Raw genomic sequence first — 24,433 nt, 5'->3', positions numbered from 1 at the left:
ACTAAATAATTTAAAATTATGCTAATAATAAAGAGAAATAATATCTTGACTTTTGTAATATAGCAAATGAATAATTTAATTTTGGATGAGAAGAAGGTATCATTTGACGTTATTAATTGTTTCTTAATTGATATGTCCCAAATTCAAATAAGCAATATACATGCTAAAACATTTTACACTTTAGTGTCATGTATTTAAACACATTATTTGCAGTAAGTTCTAATAATAGATTTTATTAGTTCCTCTAGCTTTTAATTCAGCACGGACATTAATATTTCTCTAGCTTTTCAAAAAGTGTGATCCCTAACAAAATATCAAGGTCAAATTTAGAAAGAGATTAAGCATGAAAACTTTTAATTCTTACAATAATTTTAATTATACCAAGTCAATTGACAGATTAAAAAAACATACAAATATACAAAATTTAATAAATATATAAATTTTAGAACTTTTTTACAACCAAGAATAACCATAAAAGAACATTTCCATGTATTTAGGGTATTTTTGTTTAAAAATTATATATTATCAAATATTTTGATCTTTAAAATTTAAAAGTTCAATTTAATAATAAAAAATAGTAAAAGTTAACTTAAATCTAATTTTTTTAAAAATAACTTAAGGGCAACTTAATTTTATTTAAAAAAGTTCACTTTTAATCGTGCTTAAATTTTATTTTTATTTTTTGTGATTATTGTGATCAACCTGAATTTGACCTTTTTTCCCTTTTTTTTCCAAATTGAATATATGTCGTCACGCTTGGCATTTTTCGTTCTTTTTAGAAGACTGCTATTTCTTACTAGATAGCATGTTTCCTAATACAATATTAAAAGTATAATACCATAAATTAAAATAGATAGTATGAAGGACGAGCTTTTGTTTGCACCACAAATTATATTAGGCTCAATCAATTGAACTCCAGCTCAAGAAAAAATAAGCGAGAAACAGATAAAGAGCTAATCAGAAATTCAAATTATTTTGAACTAGTCAGTATGGGATAGATCGTAGGAAGATCGTGAATCATGGAAGAATGGCGAACCCCTCATAATTTTTGAAGTGAAAAAAATTCATCGGTTGAACGCAGACAACACATATCTCACACAAATTCTTGCTAGTCCCTGCAGAAATCTTAGTCATGGTTCAGGTATTTTTTTCACGTTTTTCATTACAGATTACATAAGTTCAAGTTGTTCTTGTTCATATTTCAGTATCTTTCTTTATTATATTTTTGTGTCTTGTGAATTCATACGGCTTATTAAAAATATAAATAAGTCAAGATTTTATTCTTCAATTTTCAATAGTTTTCTCTGTTTTGGCAGTCAAGTTTTGTATCCATAGTCGTGATTTTTAGAAATTAAATTTTATTGTTTTTCATACAAATTGATGCATCTTTGTGTCTTACCCGTATTTTAAAAATATTGTGCAACCATCTTATCGGTCTCTCACACCGGTAGTTTGCGGGGACAATTTTTTGCTTCCTGACCACTGACCAGAAACAGGTACAAAGAACGTCCCATCTCTGACTCTGTCCATTTCTTAATGTGTGCCACCGATAGAATTGGTCAAGATTAATGTTGATACAGCGGTTTATTGTGATCTCCGGTCCTTCGGATCGGAGTTGGGGTTATCGTTCGAAATGATCGGAGGAGTGAGTCAAATGGCTCAAGCGATTAACATGGAATCGGTCCTCACAGCTCATATGGCAGAATTTTTGACTGTCAGATCCATTAATTTTTATCGAAGATCAACTAATGAAGCAGTCATTAATGTTCTTGTTTCATATGGCTTATTGATGCCCTTAAAAGTGTCACATTTGGGCGGATCCAAGCTCATATCTGAAATTGGTCTCACCCGTTAAGATCGGATCTCATTATTAACCAGGGTCTGAAAAGTCCGACCCATAGTCCCTTTCAAAAAAATCCGAGCTCAAGAACATATCAAAGAGGCCAAGCCTGTGAAAATTCTTGCAAGGCCGAGTCCGTAGGAGTACAAGCATATTAGTGTGGCTGAGAAATCTGAGTGCAATGATAGTTAAGTAATATGAAGATATCTTTGCCAGTAGATAAAAACCCCAATAAATATGGGACTTTATCGAATCTCCTAGAGATAAGGCTAGGGTCCTAGCCGCCATTAAGGGTCCTAGCCGCCATGGTTAAGGAGTCCTACTATCTGATGTTTCCTATCTCAGACAGATTCTACCCTAACAAGATTGTTACTCGAACAAGATAACTGGCATCTCCTGGTTTATAAATATCATATATTGGTCATGGTTTTACACTATTCACTCTCTCTCACTTACTCAGCGCTAATATGTGCCACTTTGATCTTTGCATTCATAATCAGAGCACTGATTTAAGTATCGGAGGGGTCACGCAGGAAACATCTCTGGCGTCCCCTCACCCTATATTTTTGTCTGTGTAGACCCCTCAATACCTACCTACCCCAAAAAGCTTGGAAAATTTGAATATCCGCTCACCAAATCAAACTCAAGGCAAAATTTTAACATCATCAGTTTCGATCCATTAATTGTTGTCAAAGGTCAACTAATTAAGCCGTCCATGTTCTTGATTCCTATGGCTTATCGAACGGGGAGTCTTTTGTTTTTAAAGATTGTTGTCAACTTTTTCTCAACCCTTTTAAAGAACTTTGTTATATGATTAATGAAATGTTATTTTTTGAAAAAAAACATTGTTCTGCTATTTAATTTTTATAAAAGTTGGTTTTTTTAAGATATTCTCACATTTCTATATCTGTGATACTGGCTAATTCGATCCATAACTATCATGAAAAATAATATTTTTTGGATAAAAAGTAATAATTTTCATTAATTGGACTATGTCGAAGATTTCTCTAATAAAATTGATTTACAAGACAATCCCACAATTATTTGTATTTTTATAATATTATTATTTGTTGAAGAAAAAGAATGATTTTTTTAATTGTTTTCCGTGGAACAAGTTATCGCGTGATTGACAAGTTAATATATTTTGGAGTTGCCTGGTTAATTATACGATGATGTTTTATATTCAAATATATTATATATTTTTTGGACTTGACCTGCCCATTTCAAGTCAGATAGCAAGTCAATAGTCCAAATATCTGACTTGAAATTTTGAACTTGAAAACTAAAGATTCTGATATATTTCACATATTTTATTTATATACTATCGAATTAACGATTGTTGCATTTGATGTCCTATTTTGTTACATATCCCGCGTATGTAATTGGTGTTTGTAAATTCTTAAAAAATATTATTATGATTCAAAAGAAATTATTTATATTCATTTTTTTTTTACACAATTTTTTTTAAAAAAATTATCTATATTCATGTTTTTAATTATTTGTAAAAACTACCATAATATACATGGACCAGACAGCTACTTAGAAAATAATAATCCAATTTAGTTAATCATCAAAATGAATGATAAAAAAATCATCTCAAAATTCTTAATTTTAATTTTGATCTCTATTTTTTTTAAAAATCTAAAAATCACTTGAATTTTTTTAAAACAAAAAAAAAAAACGTGCATAATGTGAGATAGGAATATGTATGCGTGGGCCACAACAATCAAACAGAAGAAATTGCTACCAAAGTAATGGGCCAGAAAGGTGAAACTCAACGGTCGTCCTATCGAAGAGCCCAAACCCAAAGGGCCCATAATTTAAAAAGTAATACTCTTAATATAAAAAGTAATATTTTTTCATGTATGATCCAAATAAGATATATGTATCACAAAATACGACTCGTGAGACCGTCTCACACCGGTTTTTATCTTAAGAAGCTATCTCTGAGCAGGAGAATGAGAAGGAGAAAGATGTTTAATTTATGATACAATATTTATATTTTGAAAAAAATAAATAAATTTAATATTATTGAAATGATAAATATTTTTAAATTAAATAAATATAAATACACGTGTAAAGATAAAAAAAGGTAATACTATAATAATAATTTGATATTTTATTCTACTATCATATGTAAAAGGTGTAAAATTTTATACTAATTAATAAGCAGTGGTGGAGCCACAGTGATTGCCACCCCGGGTTTAGCTTGGGTTGGTCTAATTTTTTTTTAAAAAAACTTTAATATAAATTTTGTATAATTTTGGATTAATATGATATAGTTCGGGTAGATCAATTTAAAATATTAAAAAAATTAGAATTTAAAATTCTAGTCTTGGTAAGATTATATTTCTGATTCCACCGTTGCTAACAAGTAATGTAGAAAAGAAAAAGACATTGTCTAATTACACGATATTCTCTTATCCAACATTTGTCTCAAGTTTTAAAAAAATAAGAACTATAAATCATTATGATTTTTTTTAGGACGAGGAAACTTACACACGTTTGTAATAGTCATTGGTCAAATGTTAACATGTGCCACCAAGTCAAACATTCTCTCAAATAAATCTCATTCATAAGTTATAAATTGTGGTGGAAATTTTGGCAACATTAATTACATATATCAATAGAAATAATAAAATTACAAATTCGACACCACCGACCAATCAAGCCAACCCACTTCTATGCTTGTTGAAATATTCACATGAAATAACGATTGTAAGTAATTATATTATATAATTCTTCTCCTAAATTTTCAAAATTTATAATTACAAATTAATTTAACATGCTCTAAAAATATTGACTTTTTTTAACAACAAATGGCTTCCTAATTTTTATTTGAATCTTTAGATTTTCAAGTACCATTCAAATATTTCGAAACTCTCGATTGGACGGTCATTGACTCCCAAATTCGTATTAGTTGTGAACCCGCGTGCTCAAACCTCCGCCGCCGCCCATCTTCCATGCCTTGCCTTCCACTCAAAATATACCTCCAGCACCGCCTTTGAAGGTGGCGCGTTGGTTAGACTCGCTTCCCTTATTCTTCTTGCCTTTCCGTCAAGCTAACTGAGGCATGTTCGGTAACTCTCCAAACTTTCACACTCTTGTCTAAGCTCCCACTGTACACAACCCACGACTTACCCTCATCATCTTCAGCGGTCTCCGCCGTGTCATTCTTCACGGCCAGGCACTTCACAGGCCCGCCATGCCCCGTCAAAACTGCCATGCATGTGTGAACTCCACCAACATCCCTCCGCCACACGCATATGGTGCTATCCGCCGATCCACTCAGTACCAAATTCCCCATCGCAGCAAGACACAGAACCGCCATCTTGTGTCCCCTCAAAACGCCGCTGAACGACATGAAGTGCTTCCCCCGCTCCCAAAATCTCACCAGACCATCGGAAGACCCGGCGTACAGAGCCCCGGCGGCACGGTTCACCGCCAGCGACGTCACCGCATGGTCTTCATTCAGCAACGTCTCCACCAGGACATGCTTCGTGTACTTTCCCACCAGCTCCCTCCTCCATGCCTTCACCGTACCGTCGGCGGAACCGGTAAAGAACAAGCCACAAAACCCAACCTCCACCGAATTGACAGCATCATCATGCGCGCATACAGATTCCAAGCACTTAGAATCCGAGATTCTCCACACCTTGAAAGTTCTATCCCACGAACCTGAATACAACAGCCCCTGATCGGTATCGACGCTCATGCAAGAAACCGCGTCGTAATGTTTTATCCATGGAACCGTACGATTCCTCCTCACTTCAACATAGTTTCTCGGATTTATCGATTTCCTCAGCAAATCTCGGGTCGTCGGCAAATTCCCAACCCGCTTATGCGTGCTTCTTTTATCCCCAGAAGATCTCCAAACCCTGATTTTCCCATCTTGATGCCCTGTATAAATCCTATCTCCATATACAACAATGGCTTTCACCAAACCACTGCTGGATTTAAACCCGGAAAAATCTTGACAATCTTTCCATACCCTCACATTCTTGCTTTCTGATCCCGTGTACAGCAAATCCCCCGAAGCTGCCAGGGAATAAATATGACCCTCTTCACGGGAAAGGCTTCCTACAAGTACATACGAGCCCAACTTTTGAGCATCCACCTCATTTTTCTCTTCGTCTCCAGAAAACTTGTACTGGATCCATGGAGATTTCACATAAGGCGAAGGTTGGCTCCACGGAGACGAATCAACGCTATTTCGCTCGGAAAAATACATGGTTGAGTCGGAAGGCGGGCTTGAAGAGGAGACGTTACTACTCCGGCGTGACGAATGAATATTGAACTCATTATCTTGAGCGAAAAATGGATCGGAAGACATGATGGCTCCGAGCTTTCCTCGCCGGATATCGCTTTTCTGACCAGCAGAGGTCTCAGCTCCATTGATATCATTGATAGCCATATCACATAATATTGAAAATTATATACAATGGCGTGACAGTTTACAATAATCTTTGGTTTTTTGATGAAGCTAAGAGAAATCAACAATATTGGTTTGAATATGAAATTTTGATTGAATTGTTTAAGGTGGAAATAGATTAGGAGTATATATAATGAGAGGTGGAGGCTAATGTTGGTGAAAATAAGGATAGGGTAGAGGGACACGTGTTGATTATTACGTAAAGCCTACGGGTATTCAATGGGTTCATGTGAAAAACGAAAACCATGGAAGGAATTTTCTATTCTCAAATAAGAAATTATTATTTTTATTTTAATTTGATTTTTTTTTATAATTTAATAATATTTTTTTTACGTGACCGTTGATGTGATATTCAGGTGAAAATTAATTGATGTTTATCACGTCTGAACTCATGGGCCTAAAATTACGAGAAAAAATCGAAAAAAATACGTGATTAAAATTGAAATTATTTCCTATGATTTCTCTCTTCTCCGATTTCATATAATGTTGGTTGCAAATAGTTTTCACATTCCATGCGACTTTTTCGTCGTACGGAGGGGTGTTTTGTAATGTGAAAAATATGGAAGGATTTTCGTGTAATTGTGTAGATTGACTGCAGCTTTTGGTATGATCTGAATGATTTGTTCACATAAGTTTGTTGTTTAGTTGAAGCAATGTCATGAATATTGAGAATATTGATCGGAGTATGTCTCTTGTGAGACGGTATCACGAATCTTTATCTGTGAGACGGGTCAATCCTTATCAATATTCACAATAAAAAGTGATAATCTTAGCATAAAAAATAATATTTTTTAATAGATGACATAAATAAGAGATCCGTCTCACCAAATACGACACGTGCATGAGATCGTCTCACACATATTTTTGTCTATTGTTGATTGATCTATTAATTTTTTCTAACATTTTTATTTGTTTATATTTTTTAAAGTAATCTTGCAAGTTCCATCTAATGATAAATGATGTATACAATTAATAAATGCAAGTTAAGTATATTTTGTTGGTCATTTCACGGTCTTAGTATTTTAATTTGTATTATTTTTTTTCAAACTTAGTCATTTTTCAACGAAATTCTGACATGACATTGAATACGTCAGTTATGTCCGACTCCATGTTAACAATTTAAGGTAAAGCTTCGTCATTTTTTGGCACAACTTTAACACTTCAGTAAAAATAATAATAATAATAAATAAAATCGAAAGGAAAAAATAAAGAGTTCAAATTCGTAGATTAGCAAATATCGTAAATTGAGACAACATTAACAAAATGGAAATCGTAATTTGAGTTTCCATATTTGTAGATTTTGTCATTTTTTTACCGTAAAAATCGATATTACATTGTGGAACCTGGACATTTCAATAATGTCCAATATTATGTAAGTTCTACCGTAATACACACAATAGAAAATCAATTCAATTTTTTTTAAAAAAAATCTCAATTCTACCAAAGCCATTTATCACACGACTAGCTTGCATCTTTACACAATATCAGCATAGGCTTAATTTTCGAAGAAATATATATGTTAATCTTTATAATTTTAATAATATGATTTTTTTATATCATGCACATATGTTATGATCAAACGTTCATCACTAGAACTGAAATTATAAATATTAGTCAAAACACAATTTTATTTCTTTATACTTATCGAAACGTAGAGTGATCTATTGGGTGCTAATACGTCAGATTGTTAACTAGACTCATGAGTCAAGAGAAGTGTGTGTTTATCTGTTGATTTCCCTTAGAGATCAGTTTTATTATTTCTCACCATCGGTCATGTTTCTAACAGAAGACAACATTACTCGCTAAACTTCCAGAAAAAAACTTCGAATTGGGAGGGCGAAGATGCAGTGTCACTTTTTACAACTCACCTAATCAACCAAATCAAGTGGCATAGCGTCGACTACTTATCGCACGGAAACTTCCAAAAAAGTCGTTCATCTCAATACTATTATCACTCATACATATTTAACACAATAACATAGTATTACATTTTTTTCTCCCCTCAAAATCAGCATTCTAATTTAATTAGTTTAAATACAATATATACACACACACAGCGGTTATATACAATTATTGATTAAAAGCTGCGCGTGCCTTTTGTCATGTGGCGTGTATTAGACCATATAAAATTATTCAAATGTTGGGATCTGAATGGTAATTGACCACTCAACCTTTGACTTTTGTTTCCTGATCGACACGTCATGACAATGTCGCGGAAAATGAAATATTAATTTTTTTTATTTAAATCTCTTCTAGAAATAATATTGCATTATACGTGAAAAAAAATATTTTATGACTTTAGCTTTATTAATTTTTATATAAAAACATTATTTATTTAATATTTTACGATTATATCAAATTATGACATTTAATTTATATGTATACTCATGCGAGTAGCATAGATAAAGTCATTGAATATATAATAGTTATCATGAGTTTGTCTCTCATCATAAGATCGTGAAACTCATCAAGAAGCATATTGTTATTATAAATTGGTTTTCAGTTGATTCAACCGCTTAAAATAAGGATAAAGATCGATCGAGCTTGAGACTACAACTATAATGTAAACGTCGTGTTTGATTGGTAAGAACATGGAGATGCGCATTCATGCAGATGAGTGATCATTTGATGTTGCACTTAACAACATTCTCCTAGACTTTCGAAGTGATTATCATTTATTGAGTAGAAAAGTTCGCGGTTATGGTTGTACATCATTAGTCTTTTGACCCGAGATAACGTGGAAGCTCTACGTACTAGCATGCAATTTGGTACGTTAATCAACTTCACTGAGGTCATCAGGTGGTGTGGTTTGGTGTATTTTAGAAATACGTATGACTCAATGCATTGTAGTTGAGATTCATCGCTCACCCACGGGTGAAGATACCTTATGTGATCTGATGATTTTTCAGTATAAAGAATATCTGGTCAGAGTAAAACATGCATTTTGGAAAAATGTTTCCTCAGTTGTACATATCATGTCACTATTATTACTCAAATATACAACAAATCGTTATCGAATTTATTTGCAAATCTCGACATACCAGTGGTTACATATTCAATCGTGATATATGAGTTAAAGGGGCCGTATTGTACGCTAACAATAACTTAAGATTCTTACAGGTACTATCACTGATACCTAAGGAATCATGAGACAATGCTAGTAGATGCTCTTATCATAATCTGATGGGTGTAATCAGACTTGAGTTCTGACTTTCTTGATCAAAAGGTTGATGAAAAGAATGGAGTTATAGTAAGCCCAAATAAGAAAAAATGTTGTTTTGAATCACGTGAAGTTGTAAACTCACGGCTAGCTGTATCCCTGAAAGCCTGAAACCATTGACGGTCACATGTAAATAGTGAATGCCTAGTGCAAAATTCTCATGTAACATTCTAGAAGAGTCTAGAATTATTAATTAATTAATAATTAATTGAGTAAATAAATAAAATTTATTTCATTTGAAGCATGAATAAATAAATAAATATATTTTTGTGTGTATATATATACATTAGCACACTGATGCACGTGTTGCTTGCTTGTATAATACTTTTTATAATTCATTTGGTTTATATTTAAATGAGGATCAAAATATAATTATAAGAAATAGTGAGGGTCTATACTACAATTTTGACATATAAATTAAAAATATATATATATAAAAGAAAATAAAAAAAAGACCCTTTTAAGAATTAAACATATAACTTAATGCCTAAGAAACAGAGACTCTATCTGCTGAACTACATGAAACTTGCACTAAAATTTTAACATTTACTAATATGTATAATTATTAAAAATCCCAATCATTGTCTATTGATTTGGTTTCGGAAGTACACAAAAAGAAAAATGGTATGTCTATATCGAGAGATTTGAAGCCGTGAATTTCAAATTTATTTGATTATTTGAATTATTTTATATTAGGTCATTCCACATAAAAGCATAATTATAATGAATTTAAAAAGACACAATCTACCAAAACCTTTTCATTTTCTTTTTCCTAAAAATTATATAATCAGGACTCAATCATTTCATAAGAATACCACAGCCAAAATTAGGCTAAGCCGCGGGGAATTGCCCCGCCCAACATGGTCCCATGGTAAGCGTGGTTCCGTATATGCAAGTCACTAAGCTAATGCAAATTTTGAAAATTACATCTATTACCTAAATAATTGGGTTTTTTAAAAATTAATTTTTAGAAATTAGATATATGATACAGTTTTACAAAATTAAAGCAAAACGCTAGTATCAGCGATGGACACTTCAATATATTTGTGAAGTCTAACACTTATAACAACGAACACTACAATTCCAAGATATCTATAATATGAATAGGTATCTTGTGAGACGGTCTCACAAATCTTTATCTGTGAGACGGGTCAATCATACCGATATTCACAATAAAAAATAATACTCTTAGCATAAAAAGCAATAATTTTTCATGATTGACCCAAATAAGATATCTGTCTCACAAAATACGACTCGTGGGATAGTCTCACACAAGCTTTTGCCCTATAATAAAGTACCGTTCGATTTGTCGGTGAGATGAATGAAAAATATATAACACGGATGATTAAAAAAATTAAAAGCTAAGCATGTATAACACACTATCATTTGTACTTTGATGTTTCGAAGACTTGTGTTGTATATAAATGAATGAATGATTCTTACATAGAAAATTATTAGTATATTATAAACAACAAATATACAATAATAATTTAAAAAATTTGCAGTCATCTTATCATTACTGCATGATCGATCATACCTACATGTATAAGTAGGTATCTGATTTGATCTTTCATAAGTTTATATTCATGAGATATGTCGATTTGTCGTTCTTTATCTATCATGTAATACCATACTTTTTACATAAAAAATTTAAAAAATTATCTATTGACTTTCAAAGGGTCCATCGACTAGAATTCGGACCGCAGAATGGATTATATAATTCTATCGAAAAACTCGTCCCGTACTTTATTAATAACATTCAAAGGTCATATTGTCATTATGTTATGTATTTTTTATATTATATTATATTGTCATATTGTCATTATGTTATGTATTTTTTATATTATATTATATTAATATTTGGATTTTGTATTCTGAAAATGAGGCCAAGTTTGTCAGGTATCGGCAATTTTAGTGAGATTTTGTCGTCTTATTGGGCAGCATTTAATTATCATTGACTAAGTAGAATTACCTGATTGTGCGCATTGGCTTTCTACGTGTCCCAAAAAGTAGGTAAAATGTGGCTATTTATAAATAAATAAACAAATAAATAAAATATATACATACATATATATATATATATATGAAATAAATTATCATATTAATTAGTTGTTACATATTCATTGTTACATATTAATTTATTGTCATCAATTAATTTATTGTTACATATTCACTTTTTCGTATTAATTTACTGTTATTATATAAATTAATTATAAGCTTGATTATTTGTATCCCTATATTAATATGCAATATAATTTGGAAATATCCCAGTATAAATTAAACAGAACAGGTTGAAAACGAGATCGTGTTTTATATATAAAAAAGGTAAAAACTCGTGTGAGACGGTTTCACGGGTCGTATTTTGTGAGACAGGTCTCTTATTTGGTTCATCCATGAAAAAGAATTATTTTTTATGTTAATATCGATAGTGTTGACCCGTCTCACAGATAAATATTCGTAAGACCGTCTCACAAGAGACCTACTCATTAAAAAAAAAGTATACCATGACACTAGCTAGTTAATTATTCTGAGATTTTCTAACTAATGTCCACATGGTTGTTCCGTGGAAAGAATAGATGAATATTTGATCATTAATCATATATTCGATTTTGTACCAAAATTTTCTCGGACGAACTTGTTCTACAAGGCTTGCCTGAGTTCGGTTTTCATGACTAACGTGGGGTCGAGGCTACTACATTAACTCGATAATTTATCGAGTACGCAACCGAATGATTGAAGTAACAGGTTTTCATGTAATTAAAAAAAACAAAGAGATGTTCTAACTGGACACTATAGTAAAAGAATTATTATTTGAATAGCATGATCAGCAGCTCGAAAATTCATTTCAAGACGATGAGTGTGATCTTTTTTGAAATTCGAAAGTGTAAAATTTTAAAATTAACAATTGTTTCATCCTTGATTATATCAAATAACTTGTGACAAACACATAAATTTCATATAATATGTTATCGGTAATTTATCAGAATTCATTTTCAATAAAATGAATAAATGCAAACAAGCCTTTTTACATTTGTTGGGTTTTTTTTTCAAAAGATATTAATAATTATAGTTAGGAGGTATGAAATAAATGTAATACGTGTTCAAAATTAAGTTATCAAATACTAGAAGTCCTAATTGCTTTGCATCTAATGCTAAATGAAAAAATAATATTTCTGACATAAAAATAACTAGGGTTCGACATAATGAGTTAAAATAATCAATATTTGTTGGCCGGTATGTAGTGAGCCAATCAAAGCCTCGCTGATCGGCGGCAAACCGAGTTGAATCTACACGGACGTACAAAAGTTAGAGGGTGTCTGAAGTGTTTCTGGCATAGCTCTTCCGATACTTAAGTTAGTCATGGGACAAAAAATAAGTATGCGAAAATAGTAGTATTTGTGTAAAAAATGAGTGAATGGATAAAATTTTAGACACAACCTGATATTTATAGAGTTGAGTCCAGATACCTTGTATGATAAATGACTCTGGTATGGTAAGTTTATGAATATATCATATTTATTTAAAAGTTTTATTCAGGAAAAAATTTATTCACCGTCATATTTATTTAATCTCGAGTCAGTAACCACTGAGTTCGGCCACTCGATCAATATCCTTCAGAGAGTCGATTACCGAGTAAAGGATAGTTCGACTTCCGAGCATAGTGTTGGACTTTTTGGGCTTGACCCCATTGTTCTCCGGAACCTGATTTTTATAGATGAGTTCATATGTGACCCGAGTCAGGTCGGATTAGATCTCAGAGATCTCAATATATATTTTTTTAGAAGGTCTATTGAAATAAATGTCATACGTGTTCAATATTAAGTCATCAAATACTAGAATTCCTAAATGCATTGCACCTAATAGTGGCTGCAAAAGGTTAAAGCTAACGTGTTAGTGAAGGCTTTTGACACGATAATACAATAATAATTAATGCTATAATAGCTACGTATACAACCTGATAACCAACTTAAGTAATCACTAAACATTATATTTAGCTACTAATTATGAACGGAGCAGGTCTCTTGTGAGACAGTTTCACCAATCTTTATCTGTGAGACGGGTCAATCCTACCGATATTCACGATAAAAAGTAATACTCTTAGCATAAAAAGTAATATTTTTTATAGATGACCCAAATAATATATCTGTCTCACAAAATACGAACCGTGAGATCGTCTCACACAAGTTTTTGCTTTATGAACGATGATTAATTCTATATTATATTATAAGATAAAAATATATAAATGTGATAGCATATGGATAATTGGATTCAGATTATTAGACAATCCAATTGTCATGCTTCATCACGTGCTTGCGTTTATATGTCAATAAAATTTAAATTTTGGTGTGTATATATATATATATATATATATATATATATATATAAATATATATAAGTATAAGTAGATCTTTTGTGATACGGTCTCACGAATCTTTATCTATGAGACGGGTCAATCCTACTGATATTCATAATAAAAAATAATACGTTTAGCATAAAAAGTAATATTTTTTCATGGATGATGCAAATAAGATATCAATCTCACAAAATACGGTATCAATCTCACAAAATACGACCCGTGAGACCGTCTCACACAAGTTTTTTCCTATATATGTGTGTGTGTGATTTATTAGTTTATCATGATTCATTAATCGATGGATTAAACACGTTGCTGCCGGGATTTAAGAAGCAAAGGTGATAAATAATAAGCCATATTATAAAATTGATTGTGGAAATTAACTTATTTTAAAAGATAATATAGCATTGGAAAAGCGTATTAAAATTCGAATACAATATCCTATTATATGGTTTTTTTTGTCTTGACACAATAATGTATGTACGTGTTGCGTAGACACAAAAATTGATACGGTTGATGGGATCTTAGTATTCTTAAATAAATGAAACAAAGCTTCTTCTTCTTTTTTACAAGTTTTTATTTGAATAATGGATCTAATATATTTAAAATCCCTTATCAGAATATTTTTAAGTTTTGTTTGTATCTATTATGTAAGCCTCAATTTAGAACACAGGTAATTAATAGTTCCTGAAACATTATCAATAACTAAATTTATGTATCTAGTCGTTAATTTCGTTTGAAAATTTATAAATTAGAATTATTTGTAAATTATCAGCTTCTTATATTATGATAAATATTCTAAAAGGCGTCACCAAGAACTGTCTAGGTGCTGGGCGGTCGCCCACCACCCCAATTTTTAGATCCGTCTAGACAGCTGCCTAATGTAATGTATAAATTTTTTTTTTACTTTTTTGAAAAATATTGTTTGACATATTTTTAAATCAATTTGTATCGGATAAAGAGGAATATAAACCATTAATTTTTAGTTTAAATCTGATATAGATAAATTATTAGAGAAATACGAAGATTAACCAAAAAAATTAGATACTAAATTTTAAAAGGCAAAACTTGTGTGAGGCGGTCTCACAGGTCGTAGTTTGTGAGATGAATCTCTTATTTGGGTCATCCATGAAAAATTATTACTTTTTATGCTAAGAATATTACTTTTTATTGTGAATATCGATAGGATTGACCCGTCTCACAGATAAAAATTTATGAGTCTGTATCACAAAAGATCTACTCATTTAAAAATCGTCCAGGCGGTCGCTTAATCTTCTTGACGCTTAGAGGTCGTTAGTCGCTCACATTTTAGTACACTAATTATAATAAAAGTAAAGCTGTTACTTTCAAGTTGTCAACGGTTTATAGATTAAAGCCGTTGCTTGAGTTAATACCAAACCGTGCAAGTGTCACCATTTTGTGCAATACAAGTGTTCAATTTTAAAGGTACCAATAATTGCAAATTAAATGGTTCCGCCACATAACAATTTGCATAGCTGTGGAAGTCCTATTAGTGGGATGGGATATGGACAATCATTTTTTGAAATATCACAAAATTTTTTGAGCCCATTATTGTTCGTTAAGGGAAACAAACTTTTTTAAATGAAAATATGTAATCAATGATCAAGTATGGCTTATAATCTGTAGTATTTATTTCAAATGAGTATGTCTCTTTTGAGACGGTCTCACGAATTTTTATCTATGAGACGAGTCAATCTTACCGATATTCACAATAAAAAATAATGATCTTAGCATAAAAATTAATATTTTTTCATATATGACCCAAATAAGATACCCGTCGAGACCGTCTTACATAAGTTTTTGTCATTTTAAATTTTGAATATATTGTAGTAGGACGATGGGATGGGAAAAATTAATTAATTTTAGTACCTTATGAAAATTCAAAGAAGCATAACACCCCTTGGGCAGGGATCTTTAGGACTCTTGGGCAGGGACTCTCATTTTACTTGCCAATGCAAAGCGTTTCTCGGGCCGTGCAGGCGATAAATCTTGGTTTGAGGAATTGGATTGTAGTAACAGACGCAGTACTAGAGACGGTTAACGCGGTCGAGAATCCAACTCCCTTCTCTATGGAGAATAATATTGTTGCTATTGTGTGACGTTTCTGCACTCAACTCACATCCGCTATTATCCATTGATGTTGGTGAAAATTGCGATACTTGATGGGAGATCATATCTAAGTCGGTGAGTGACTTGTCTAGAGATCTGATCTCGTTTTGGAGGCTCGAGTCGAACCGTCGGATCTAGAAACACGAACAAGAACATTAGAGAAGGGCGGGAAAATTGTTCCGGCGCAACTCTTCCGATGCTCAAGTAATGAAATGAAAATATATAGAGTATTGTATGTGCTTATTATGAGTTAATATATGAATGCATAAACAATCACTGCCACTAGGTATTTATAGGAGAAGATTTACCGTGCGAGTAGAGTTTTTTGATGACTAAAACTCTATTAGTTGTAGGTTATAAATATCGGAGAGTTAATCTACGAATGTATGATATTGCATTGACAAGTCAACAATTTTCGGTGACACGCTATTAATAACCATAAACTAGCAAAGTACATCGGATCAATAGTCCACTAATTAGTTTTGACGACTCTAATAACTTATACCATACTACAAAATATCTCAATAAATACATTAAGATTTACGGCTACACATACCGTTGACGATGGATTAACGAACTACCATAAGGAGTTTGTTAAAGCCATTAAATTCGGAATATAGTAAAGTAGCTCCGAGATGGGGAGTTTATTAAGGTATAGTTTGGTCCACATGATAGGATAAATATGTGATATATAATATAATGATAAGTTGATGATAAATAAGATGTAGGATATTATATTTAATGTTTGGTATGATTTTAATAAGAGTGATTAAATTTATATATTAGATTGTAATGACAAAATTAACATTATCATAATAAATTTTATAATTTCAAAGTTGTTGCTTGAGTTCATATTTTTTATCTGTTCATGCGCCGATAGTGCTGCATGATTTATTTATTTTTACCTAATTTTATATATTATATAATATGATAATTGAGCCCTTGATTTTGTTAGTCAAGTCAAATATCAATTTTTTAGGTTAATCGAGTTATACTAATAATTTTATTGATATTTATAAAAATTATTTATATAACTATCTCGAATTCATTTATATAATTATCATATTATATAATATATAAAAATAATAAAAATATTTATTTGATTTTAATTTCTACCTATTAGCATAGATTTATAAAAATCATTTATAAATTGAGGACGATTAAGTCATTTGTAGTGTATTTTATCATTAAATTAAAATTATCACACCTAATAGAAGAGACATTTTATCATTCTAAAAAATTATTATTTAGGGCCCATGATATTTAAAAAGGTACTAAACATGGGATAATGATGATTATTTATCAATCCCTCCATTATCCCATGTACCAAACAAACTATGCCTAAATCCGTTAAAACTTGTGATTGAAAATGTTATTTTAAAAATATGATGGTCATTTTCTGCCCAAACCAAGATTTTATAAACTTTTCACGGGATTATTCACTTAAAAAAGAAAAAATAAAGGTATAAAAATTTAATCAGGCCCATATTTTATTTTTTGAAGAAGCTTTGGAACATATTTTTATTTCCAGGAGTACTCCAAGAAGCCTCAATAAATAGTGTGATCCAATAATTAGTGGGCCAATTTTTTATCCATAGTATACAACTTACTATAAATTATTGGAAATTATATTTTTGATAATGTGGATTATATATATTTTTGTTATCGATCAATTTACATTTTAATCCATTAATTTGTATTATTTTTCAATTTTAATCTTTTTTTCCCCAAAAGGTTACCGTGGCATTGGCTACGTAAGCAAAGTCTGGCACTAGGTTAACAATTTTCGGTGACACGCTAGTCGTTTTATAATGACACATCATCACTCCAATAAAATAATAATAAATTGAAAAAAAATACAATATCAGAAGTTAAAAAACTAGTGTGAGACGGTCTCACGGATTGTATTTTGTGCGACAGATCTTTTATTTAGGTCATTCATGAAAAGTATTACTTTTTTATGCTAAGAGTATTAATTTTTATTGTGAATATCGGTAGGATTGACCCGTCTCACAGATAAAGATTTGTGAGACTATCTCACAAGAGACCTACTCAATCAGAAAAATGGATTGTGTCCATGACGAAAAATGAAAAACATGTAAGTTAAATAACCACAAATTTAATATCATTTGCTTACATTGGTCATCATGCAAATTTTTTATATATAAACATTAGGGAAAAAAAAGTTCATTTATTTTTCATGTACTATAATTTGAAAAAATCTTAGTGCATTGAGTTTTACTTCATAAAGACGGATTTTGGTTCGGGAATTTTTGTCAACTAAGTTAAATCAAAGTCATAATAATTCTTGAAGAAGGAACAAGAAAAGCTCATGGATCAAATAAATCGACACCATATTGCATGCAATCTGAAATAAATGTGAACCATTTTGGGAATGACAGATGAATCACTCTAAAGCCATGAAATGAACACACCTCAGATGAGATTCATCCCACATATCCGTCGTCACGCAGCTAACGTCTTCATGCACCAATCTTAGATGTTCTTGAACTGCGATTTTTCGGATTCCGAAGCACTCAGCTATGACTCATGATTCATCCATCATTCAAACATGTCATTCATGCAGTTCTATGATTTTCACACAAAACAATCACTTCCCTAATGGCTCTTAGTAAGAATCCGCACACGTATCACTTGACTAACTCGTTTGATATCAGGAAACGGAAGGCGAAGTTGAGAGGAACCCAATCGATCTTTTTGCAGTATTTTCCTTGCTGAAAATTCTTTCTCAAAGAATCCGGCATCGAAAGCTCGAGCATCTCTGCCACCCCAGATGGAGATAACCCCATTTCCTTTACAAAAAACTCCACGTTTTTCGGTATGTGCAGTCTTTGATCTTTATGTATCCTGATGTTCATTTGAATGTACTCTTCTTTCGCTACTTCTAGGTCCTGGAAAATATTCTTTGGCGTATATAAACGAACCTGGAAGAAGTTATAGACCGGATTAATGTATTCCCAAAACACAGAAATTTTTAAACTTATGCAGTGAAAGTAAATTGGCAGCTTACCAATGGATCCGATTGGCATCCTAAGCAAAGCGCAAAATGTAATAGAGGCTCTGGATGCTTTACTGCGAATGATTTTCGAGGTTCTCCAGATTTAAACTTTGTCTTGGGGAAGAACCATGAGTGAAGCCACTGTAAGAAAGGGATCGAGTTCCATTAGGCCATGAAGTTGAATGTTTGGCAAAACGTTGATAAATATTTGGAAGCTCGAAGACGACTTGCTATGTATGGAACAAAACTCAAAGTTCGGCGCTAGTTCGATCATTTTTGCATACAAAATCAAATAATATTTTACGTGAATTCGATCCATTTACACCAGTACTTTGAAGGAATACCTGAGAAGGACGCGGCAAACGACATCCCAGTATCGAGCTTTGAATAGCGTCGACGCTAATGGTGTGGCCTCCTATGTTATATGCAGCCTGAATCAATCAGAATATTTATAGCACCTTACAAAAGATAAAAATAAAAATCAAAGAATTGAAGATTAAGGAATGTGACAATAGAATTCACTACCTTGAGAGCTACAGAGGTCCTCTTTTGATTTCCTCTTGGAATCCCATGAACCAAGAATGCCTGCATCATTTTACATGGGTTGCCCAAGATTCAGACACTGTAATATCTAAAACAACTGAAACTTAACGATATCAGGACAATATAATAAGAAAGAACAAATAATAACATTTGTCCACTCGATTGAATTTTCGGTCAGCCCTTCGGTTATTAAATCCTTACATGCATTACTAAGGCATTGTGAACGTTGATCCAGAACGCTAATTTCTCTTCATGTTTTAGTTTTCCGGGATCGACTGTGGCCAACCTAGAAATGAGAAACCTGAAAAGAGTAGTAAAAAACTAAAAACATTAATAAGTAAAACAAGGATTGTGTAAGACTGAATGGTTGCCGCGATATTGAAACTATCAGCCGCAACTCAACTATTCAATGGCCAACATTGACTGCTTGCGACTCCGAAAAAGGAATCAAAAGCTAAAGGATTTGAGGTACCTAAACTTTTGCAGCAAGACTTCCACCTCATTTAGCCTCTGGGGCTCTTGAACAACGCCTTGTACCTCGATTATGGAGCCGAAAGATCCACTAAAATCTTTGGAAGTTTCAACATGGAAAGGATTGTTCATACACGGATTAGAAGATGAATTTTCTTCACAAGATAAGCTGCTCAAGTCATGTAGTCCTTGTGAAGAAAATTTAATCAGTGGCGATGTATGTGGGCTGGAATTTGAACCGTGATTGAACAAAGGAGGATCAGAAAGGTGACAGTATATTGTTGAGATGCACTTGATCATCTCCTCGGAAATCCAGTTGGGCGTTTCGCGAACACGATTGGGAAACCTTGAGCCAAGAAACTCTGCCAAATTAGCATTGGAAGTGGAGTCTCGTGCCCGCTGGTGAAATGACACAAGAACATCGTATTCATGCCCATATGAATCAAAATTTGCATAGAAATATTGCCTGAGTGAGCACCAAGAATAAGTAAGATCATAACCAATTTTCCCTGAGAATCAAAGATTAATTACCTCTAGCATCGACAGAGGCAAGGAATGATAAGAGTCAACAGCTTCGTATGGAGGTGAGGTTCTAAAGGAAGAAGCTGAATACTGAGACAATGAAGAATGGCTTCTGTCAATGCCACTATCAACAAGACTCTCTGCTCCCAAAATATCATCACATTTCCAACGTAAATGGCCTCCTCGATTGCCGTCTTTCACAGATTTGCTGCATCTTATGAATGAATCTTCACTCGCCGATCCTAAATTAGTTCTTGGCACTTCAAGGACCAAAGAACCAACTGTTCTTGAATGGGCTTTCTGATGTTCGTCCACCGTAGGTAAGGAAGATACCCTTTTGGCGAAATTTCGCCTATACATAGCTAGAAGATACTTCTCCAAGTACAACACTTCCATTTCCAAAAGGGCGATTTCTTTAATGAGATTCTCAGCTGGCTGGACATTAAAAAAGATGGGATCTTTTGAGGATTTGAGAGAGAACATAAACATCTTCAATGGTAAAAAAACAAGAACAGAACCTGGGAAAGTGATTTATATGCAGGATCATCTAACAGAGGCTGGCAATTCATAGCCTTCTCAAGTGCAGATCGAACCGCAGTTTGGCTTTCTAATTGTTTCTGAAGTTGTAAAATCTACCCCCCCAAAAAAAAAAAGCAAAACAGATGTCAAAACTCACGTTTTCTCATTTTTTTCCTTGGCTTAATAAGTTGATTTCTTGTGGGCATAGATCCTTTAATTTAGATTTCATTTCTGCATCGTGTTTTCTCAAAACATAAATAATTCATATCGAAATGGCTTGAAAGATCAAAGGGGAAATAGCAAACAAACATGATCCGCCGATGAAGTTTACCTCTTCTATCAGCAGATTTTGGGTCTCCCCTGGAGACAACTGCCTCTTCTTGTGTTCAAAGTTCTTCAGATTTCCCATAATCGAAGTATTAAACCTTGCAAAGACGTGGAAGTCTTGCTCTTATTCATCCATATGCAATATCAACAGATATGCCAAAAGCGGTCCTAAATACAAAGAAAAAATCTCAGATTTTACGCCTTAATAGTCTCCGAAATTACATTCTTGAAGATAAATACTTCGACCCACTTTCCCATTTTAGATAACAATCCCATTAATAAAACTTTTTACCTACCTTCATAACAAGAACAAGCAGCTAATGGAAACAAGAATGCGTAAGAAAAAGAAAGGGGAAAAGAATAATAATACCTCTCAGAACATAAAACCTACCAAATTCAACCTGCATTTAAGTTCAATCTGATTTAGATTCATCGAAGCATTAAATGCAGATTATTTGAAGTATAAAATCCTCCAGAGTGGAACCAAATTCAGAATACTGTCGATACAGCATTAAATGCAGGAGGCAGATATTTCGACAGAGAGTGACAAGTGCTTAAACGGAAACGATATACGATGTAAGAAAGCTCCAAGAAACATAAATTTAGTGAAAGCAAGAGACCTCAGCAAAAGGGTTTGATGCAGGGACAGAGAGAAAGAGAGACTACTCAATCACACATATTCTATTCAAAGAAAATCTTGAAAACGTGAGTCAAAGCTGATCTGTTGCGATGACGAAGAAGGTTTTTAAATCTGATCTTCTCTCGAATCAAATCAAGAAACTTATGTCGTGGATGATGCCATTGGAGTGGCAATGCAATGATCGTACCAGTAAACTCGACTTGTCACTTAATTGTCATACAAAAAAAGCAGCCCACCTTCGCAACCTTTTGCATGCCCTGCGGTGCGTTGCATTAAAAGAAGTAAATCATTTGGAAGCATTATCAAAGTATGGCTCCTACATTTAATGCTTCAACTATATAATATAATTTCAAAAGCATCGAAATATAGACCATACATAGGAGACAATATGCCATGTTTCTGAAAGACTGATATTCTCATACTCACGATTTTCATCATGTGTAGCATACACAAATCCATCTCTGTCTGTGTGTGTTTGGATGCAAGGGCAGAGCTACATATGTTCGCGGGTGGCTCAATTTTTTTCAAAAAATTTTGTATATATTAATTTTAAAATTTTAACTTAATTTGAAAAAAACAATAAAATTTAAAAACTTGAGGAAAGACGGTCGTTGGATGGCCCAATTTTCCTGGCTCCGCTACTGTTTATATAAAATGTTAGGATTAATAGTTCATCCTCACGAATAAACAAATCGAGGTTATGCATTGAATCACATTAGATTAGTGAAGCTAAAAAGTAAGGAAGAGGCTTTTACATTAGATAAAGCTTTTGGACATCGAAAGAAGTGAAAAAACTTTAAATATCAAAACAAAGGCATAAAGAAAAGCTTCGAGAAATATGATGATTTTTTGGTATTGTTTTTTGCATGGCCTAGTCAGTTCTCTCGAGTCACAACAAAAAAGAATGCAAATGGCAGCTCAAAAGTCCTGGTCTTTGATAAAGAGAATTCACATTTTCATATTGGTGTCATTTGCTTAGTGGAAAAAAGATATGATCATGTACAAAATTAGTGATGGTATTTTCAGAATCAGTTATTTCGGTCGGTTGTACAATCTTTCGGGTTTTATTGTTAAAAGCAAGAAAAATGTTAAATTGAGTCTTATTATTTATATTTAAAGTTACTTTTGTTTCATAATCTATATTATAAAATTTGAATTTTAGTATGTTGTAATTATTTTTTTTTATACTTTTAGGTTTTTTATAATTCTCATTGTGTTTTTATGCGCATTTTAAATGATCATGATAGTAATTTTATCTTTTCCAGTATAATTTTTCATTAAAATCCTTCGTTTTAGCGACAAATTCACGCAACACTTTCTTTAAAAATGACTAAAATTGCAAAACAAATTACTAAAATTTCAAAAAATAAAAAAAATTATAGGACTAAATTAAACTCAATTCTTGTAAGATAACAAACCAAAATTGTAAACAAAGAAAATAGAGGAAGGAAAAATCAATTTTTAACTAGAAATAAAGCATAGATAATTATTCCCTTTCATTTTTTACTTTATTTATGCGATATATCCATAAAAATACTATTTCATTTTCATTTCTTAAAATTTTCCAAACTTTTAGTTTGACCTTAGCACAAACTTCTAGCTCCACACGCAATATATACAAATAAATATATAAAAAAACTTATTGATCAAGCAAATATTATAAAAAAACATATATTTCAGTCTCTAAAATCCATAACATTGTTGACCTGTAGGATTTGAAGTCTGTCCATCTTCAAGAAATTGGTGCAATTTTTGTCTTTGCTGGATTGGTCCAAAATCAACTGTTATTTTATGGTGTTGTTTCGAATTATCTCCGGCCATTTGTTTAGCTGCAATTAATGTTGCAAGTCAATCATCAGTTTTCCAAAGAATCTCTTACAGACATGCTAATTTTAATACACAGACAGACAGAAGAAAGCATCTGACTCCATCGATTATTCATATATATTATTCAAACTCCAAGTCGTTGAAATTGGTGTGCAGGAGATTTAGTTTATGTTATTTTTATAGATTCTTGAAATAAATCATTGTTTGATTATTGTCTTGAAGATTTCATTTATTGTTGTACTGATTATTGCGCAATCTTAAAATAATCATTGGAAAGCTATAGGTCAAATACACGTTGAAGTTAATAATATATAAATGTAGAGTAGGTCTTGTGTGAGACGGTCTCACGAATCTTTATCTGTGAGACGGGTCAACTCTGCCGATATTCACAATAAAAAGTAGTATTCTTAGTATAAAAAGTAATATTTTTTCATGGATGACCAAATAAGAGATCTGTCTCACAAAATACGACCCGTGAAATCGTCTCACACAAGTTTTTGCCATAAATGTATTCAAATTTATTTATATAAAATTATGATTTTGGCAGAACAACTTGTCTCTCTCATATATATGACAAAAACTTGTGTGA

At 32.3% G+C, this 24,433-nt stretch overlaps 2 protein-coding genes across 8 annotated transcripts; both read right to left on the bottom strand.

The window, feature by feature from the left end:
* Positions 1 to 4,473: 4,473 nt before the first annotated feature.
* On the bottom strand, positions 4,474 to 6,378 carry LOC142519321 (protein JINGUBANG-like). Its single transcript, XM_075622300.1, has one exon. The coding sequence runs from the start codon at positions 6,252 to 6,254 to the stop codon at positions 4,878 to 4,880; it is 1,377 nt and encodes a 458-aa protein (XP_075478415.1). The 5' UTR covers positions 6,255 to 6,378; the 3' UTR covers positions 4,474 to 4,877.
* An 11,907-nt stretch (positions 6,379 to 18,285) lies between these two features.
* Positions 18,286 to 22,211, bottom strand: LOC142519343 (uncharacterized). 7 transcript variants are annotated; one of them, XM_075622332.1, is made up of 11 exons: positions 21,998 to 22,211; positions 21,748 to 21,778; positions 21,382 to 21,545; positions 21,050 to 21,163; positions 20,541 to 20,966; positions 20,011 to 20,408; positions 19,740 to 19,839; positions 19,521 to 19,580; positions 19,340 to 19,426; positions 19,008 to 19,136; positions 18,286 to 18,921 (listed from the first exon to the last, which is right to left on the bottom strand). In XM_075622332.1, the coding sequence occupies exons 3-11, from the start codon at positions 21,457 to 21,459 to the stop codon at positions 18,628 to 18,630; spliced, it is 1,686 nt and encodes a 561-aa protein (XP_075478447.1). In that variant the 5' UTR covers positions 21,460 to 21,545; positions 21,748 to 21,778; positions 21,998 to 22,211; the 3' UTR covers positions 18,286 to 18,627. The 7 variants fall into 7 exon arrangements, with proteins under 7 accessions (XP_075478447.1, XP_075478443.1, XP_075478446.1 ...); XM_075622328.1 differs by having other exon boundaries at positions 21,748 to 22,211; XM_075622331.1 differs by having other exon boundaries at positions 21,382 to 21,475; positions 21,748 to 22,211.
* Between the last annotated feature and the right edge of the window lie 2,222 nt (positions 22,212 to 24,433).

Source organism: Primulina tabacum, chromosome 11 (genome assembly GCF_025594145.1).
Source record: "Primulina tabacum isolate GXHZ01 chromosome 11, ASM2559414v2, whole genome shotgun sequence".
Lineage (NCBI taxonomy): Eukaryota > Viridiplantae > Streptophyta > Magnoliopsida > Lamiales > Gesneriaceae > Primulina > Primulina tabacum.
This window is presented reverse-complemented; position numbering and strand designations above follow the sequence as displayed.

Coding starts and splice junctions, on each gene's coding strand:
- LOC142519321 (XM_075622300.1), bottom strand. CDS start 6,254: ATGGCTATCAATGATATCAATGGAGCTGAGACCTCTGCTGGTCAGAAA.
- LOC142519343 (XM_075622328.1), bottom strand. CDS start 21,459: ATGGGAAATCTGAAGAACTTTGAACACAAGAAGAGGCAGTTGTCTCCA. Junction 19,840..20,010: donor GTCTTGCTGCAAAAGTTTAG/GTACCTCAAATC, acceptor TACTCTTTTCAG/GTTTCTCATTTCTAGGTTGG. Junction 19,427..19,520: donor GGACCTCTGTAGCTCTCAAG/GTAGTGAATTCT, acceptor TGATTGATTCAG/GCTGCATATAACATAGGAGG.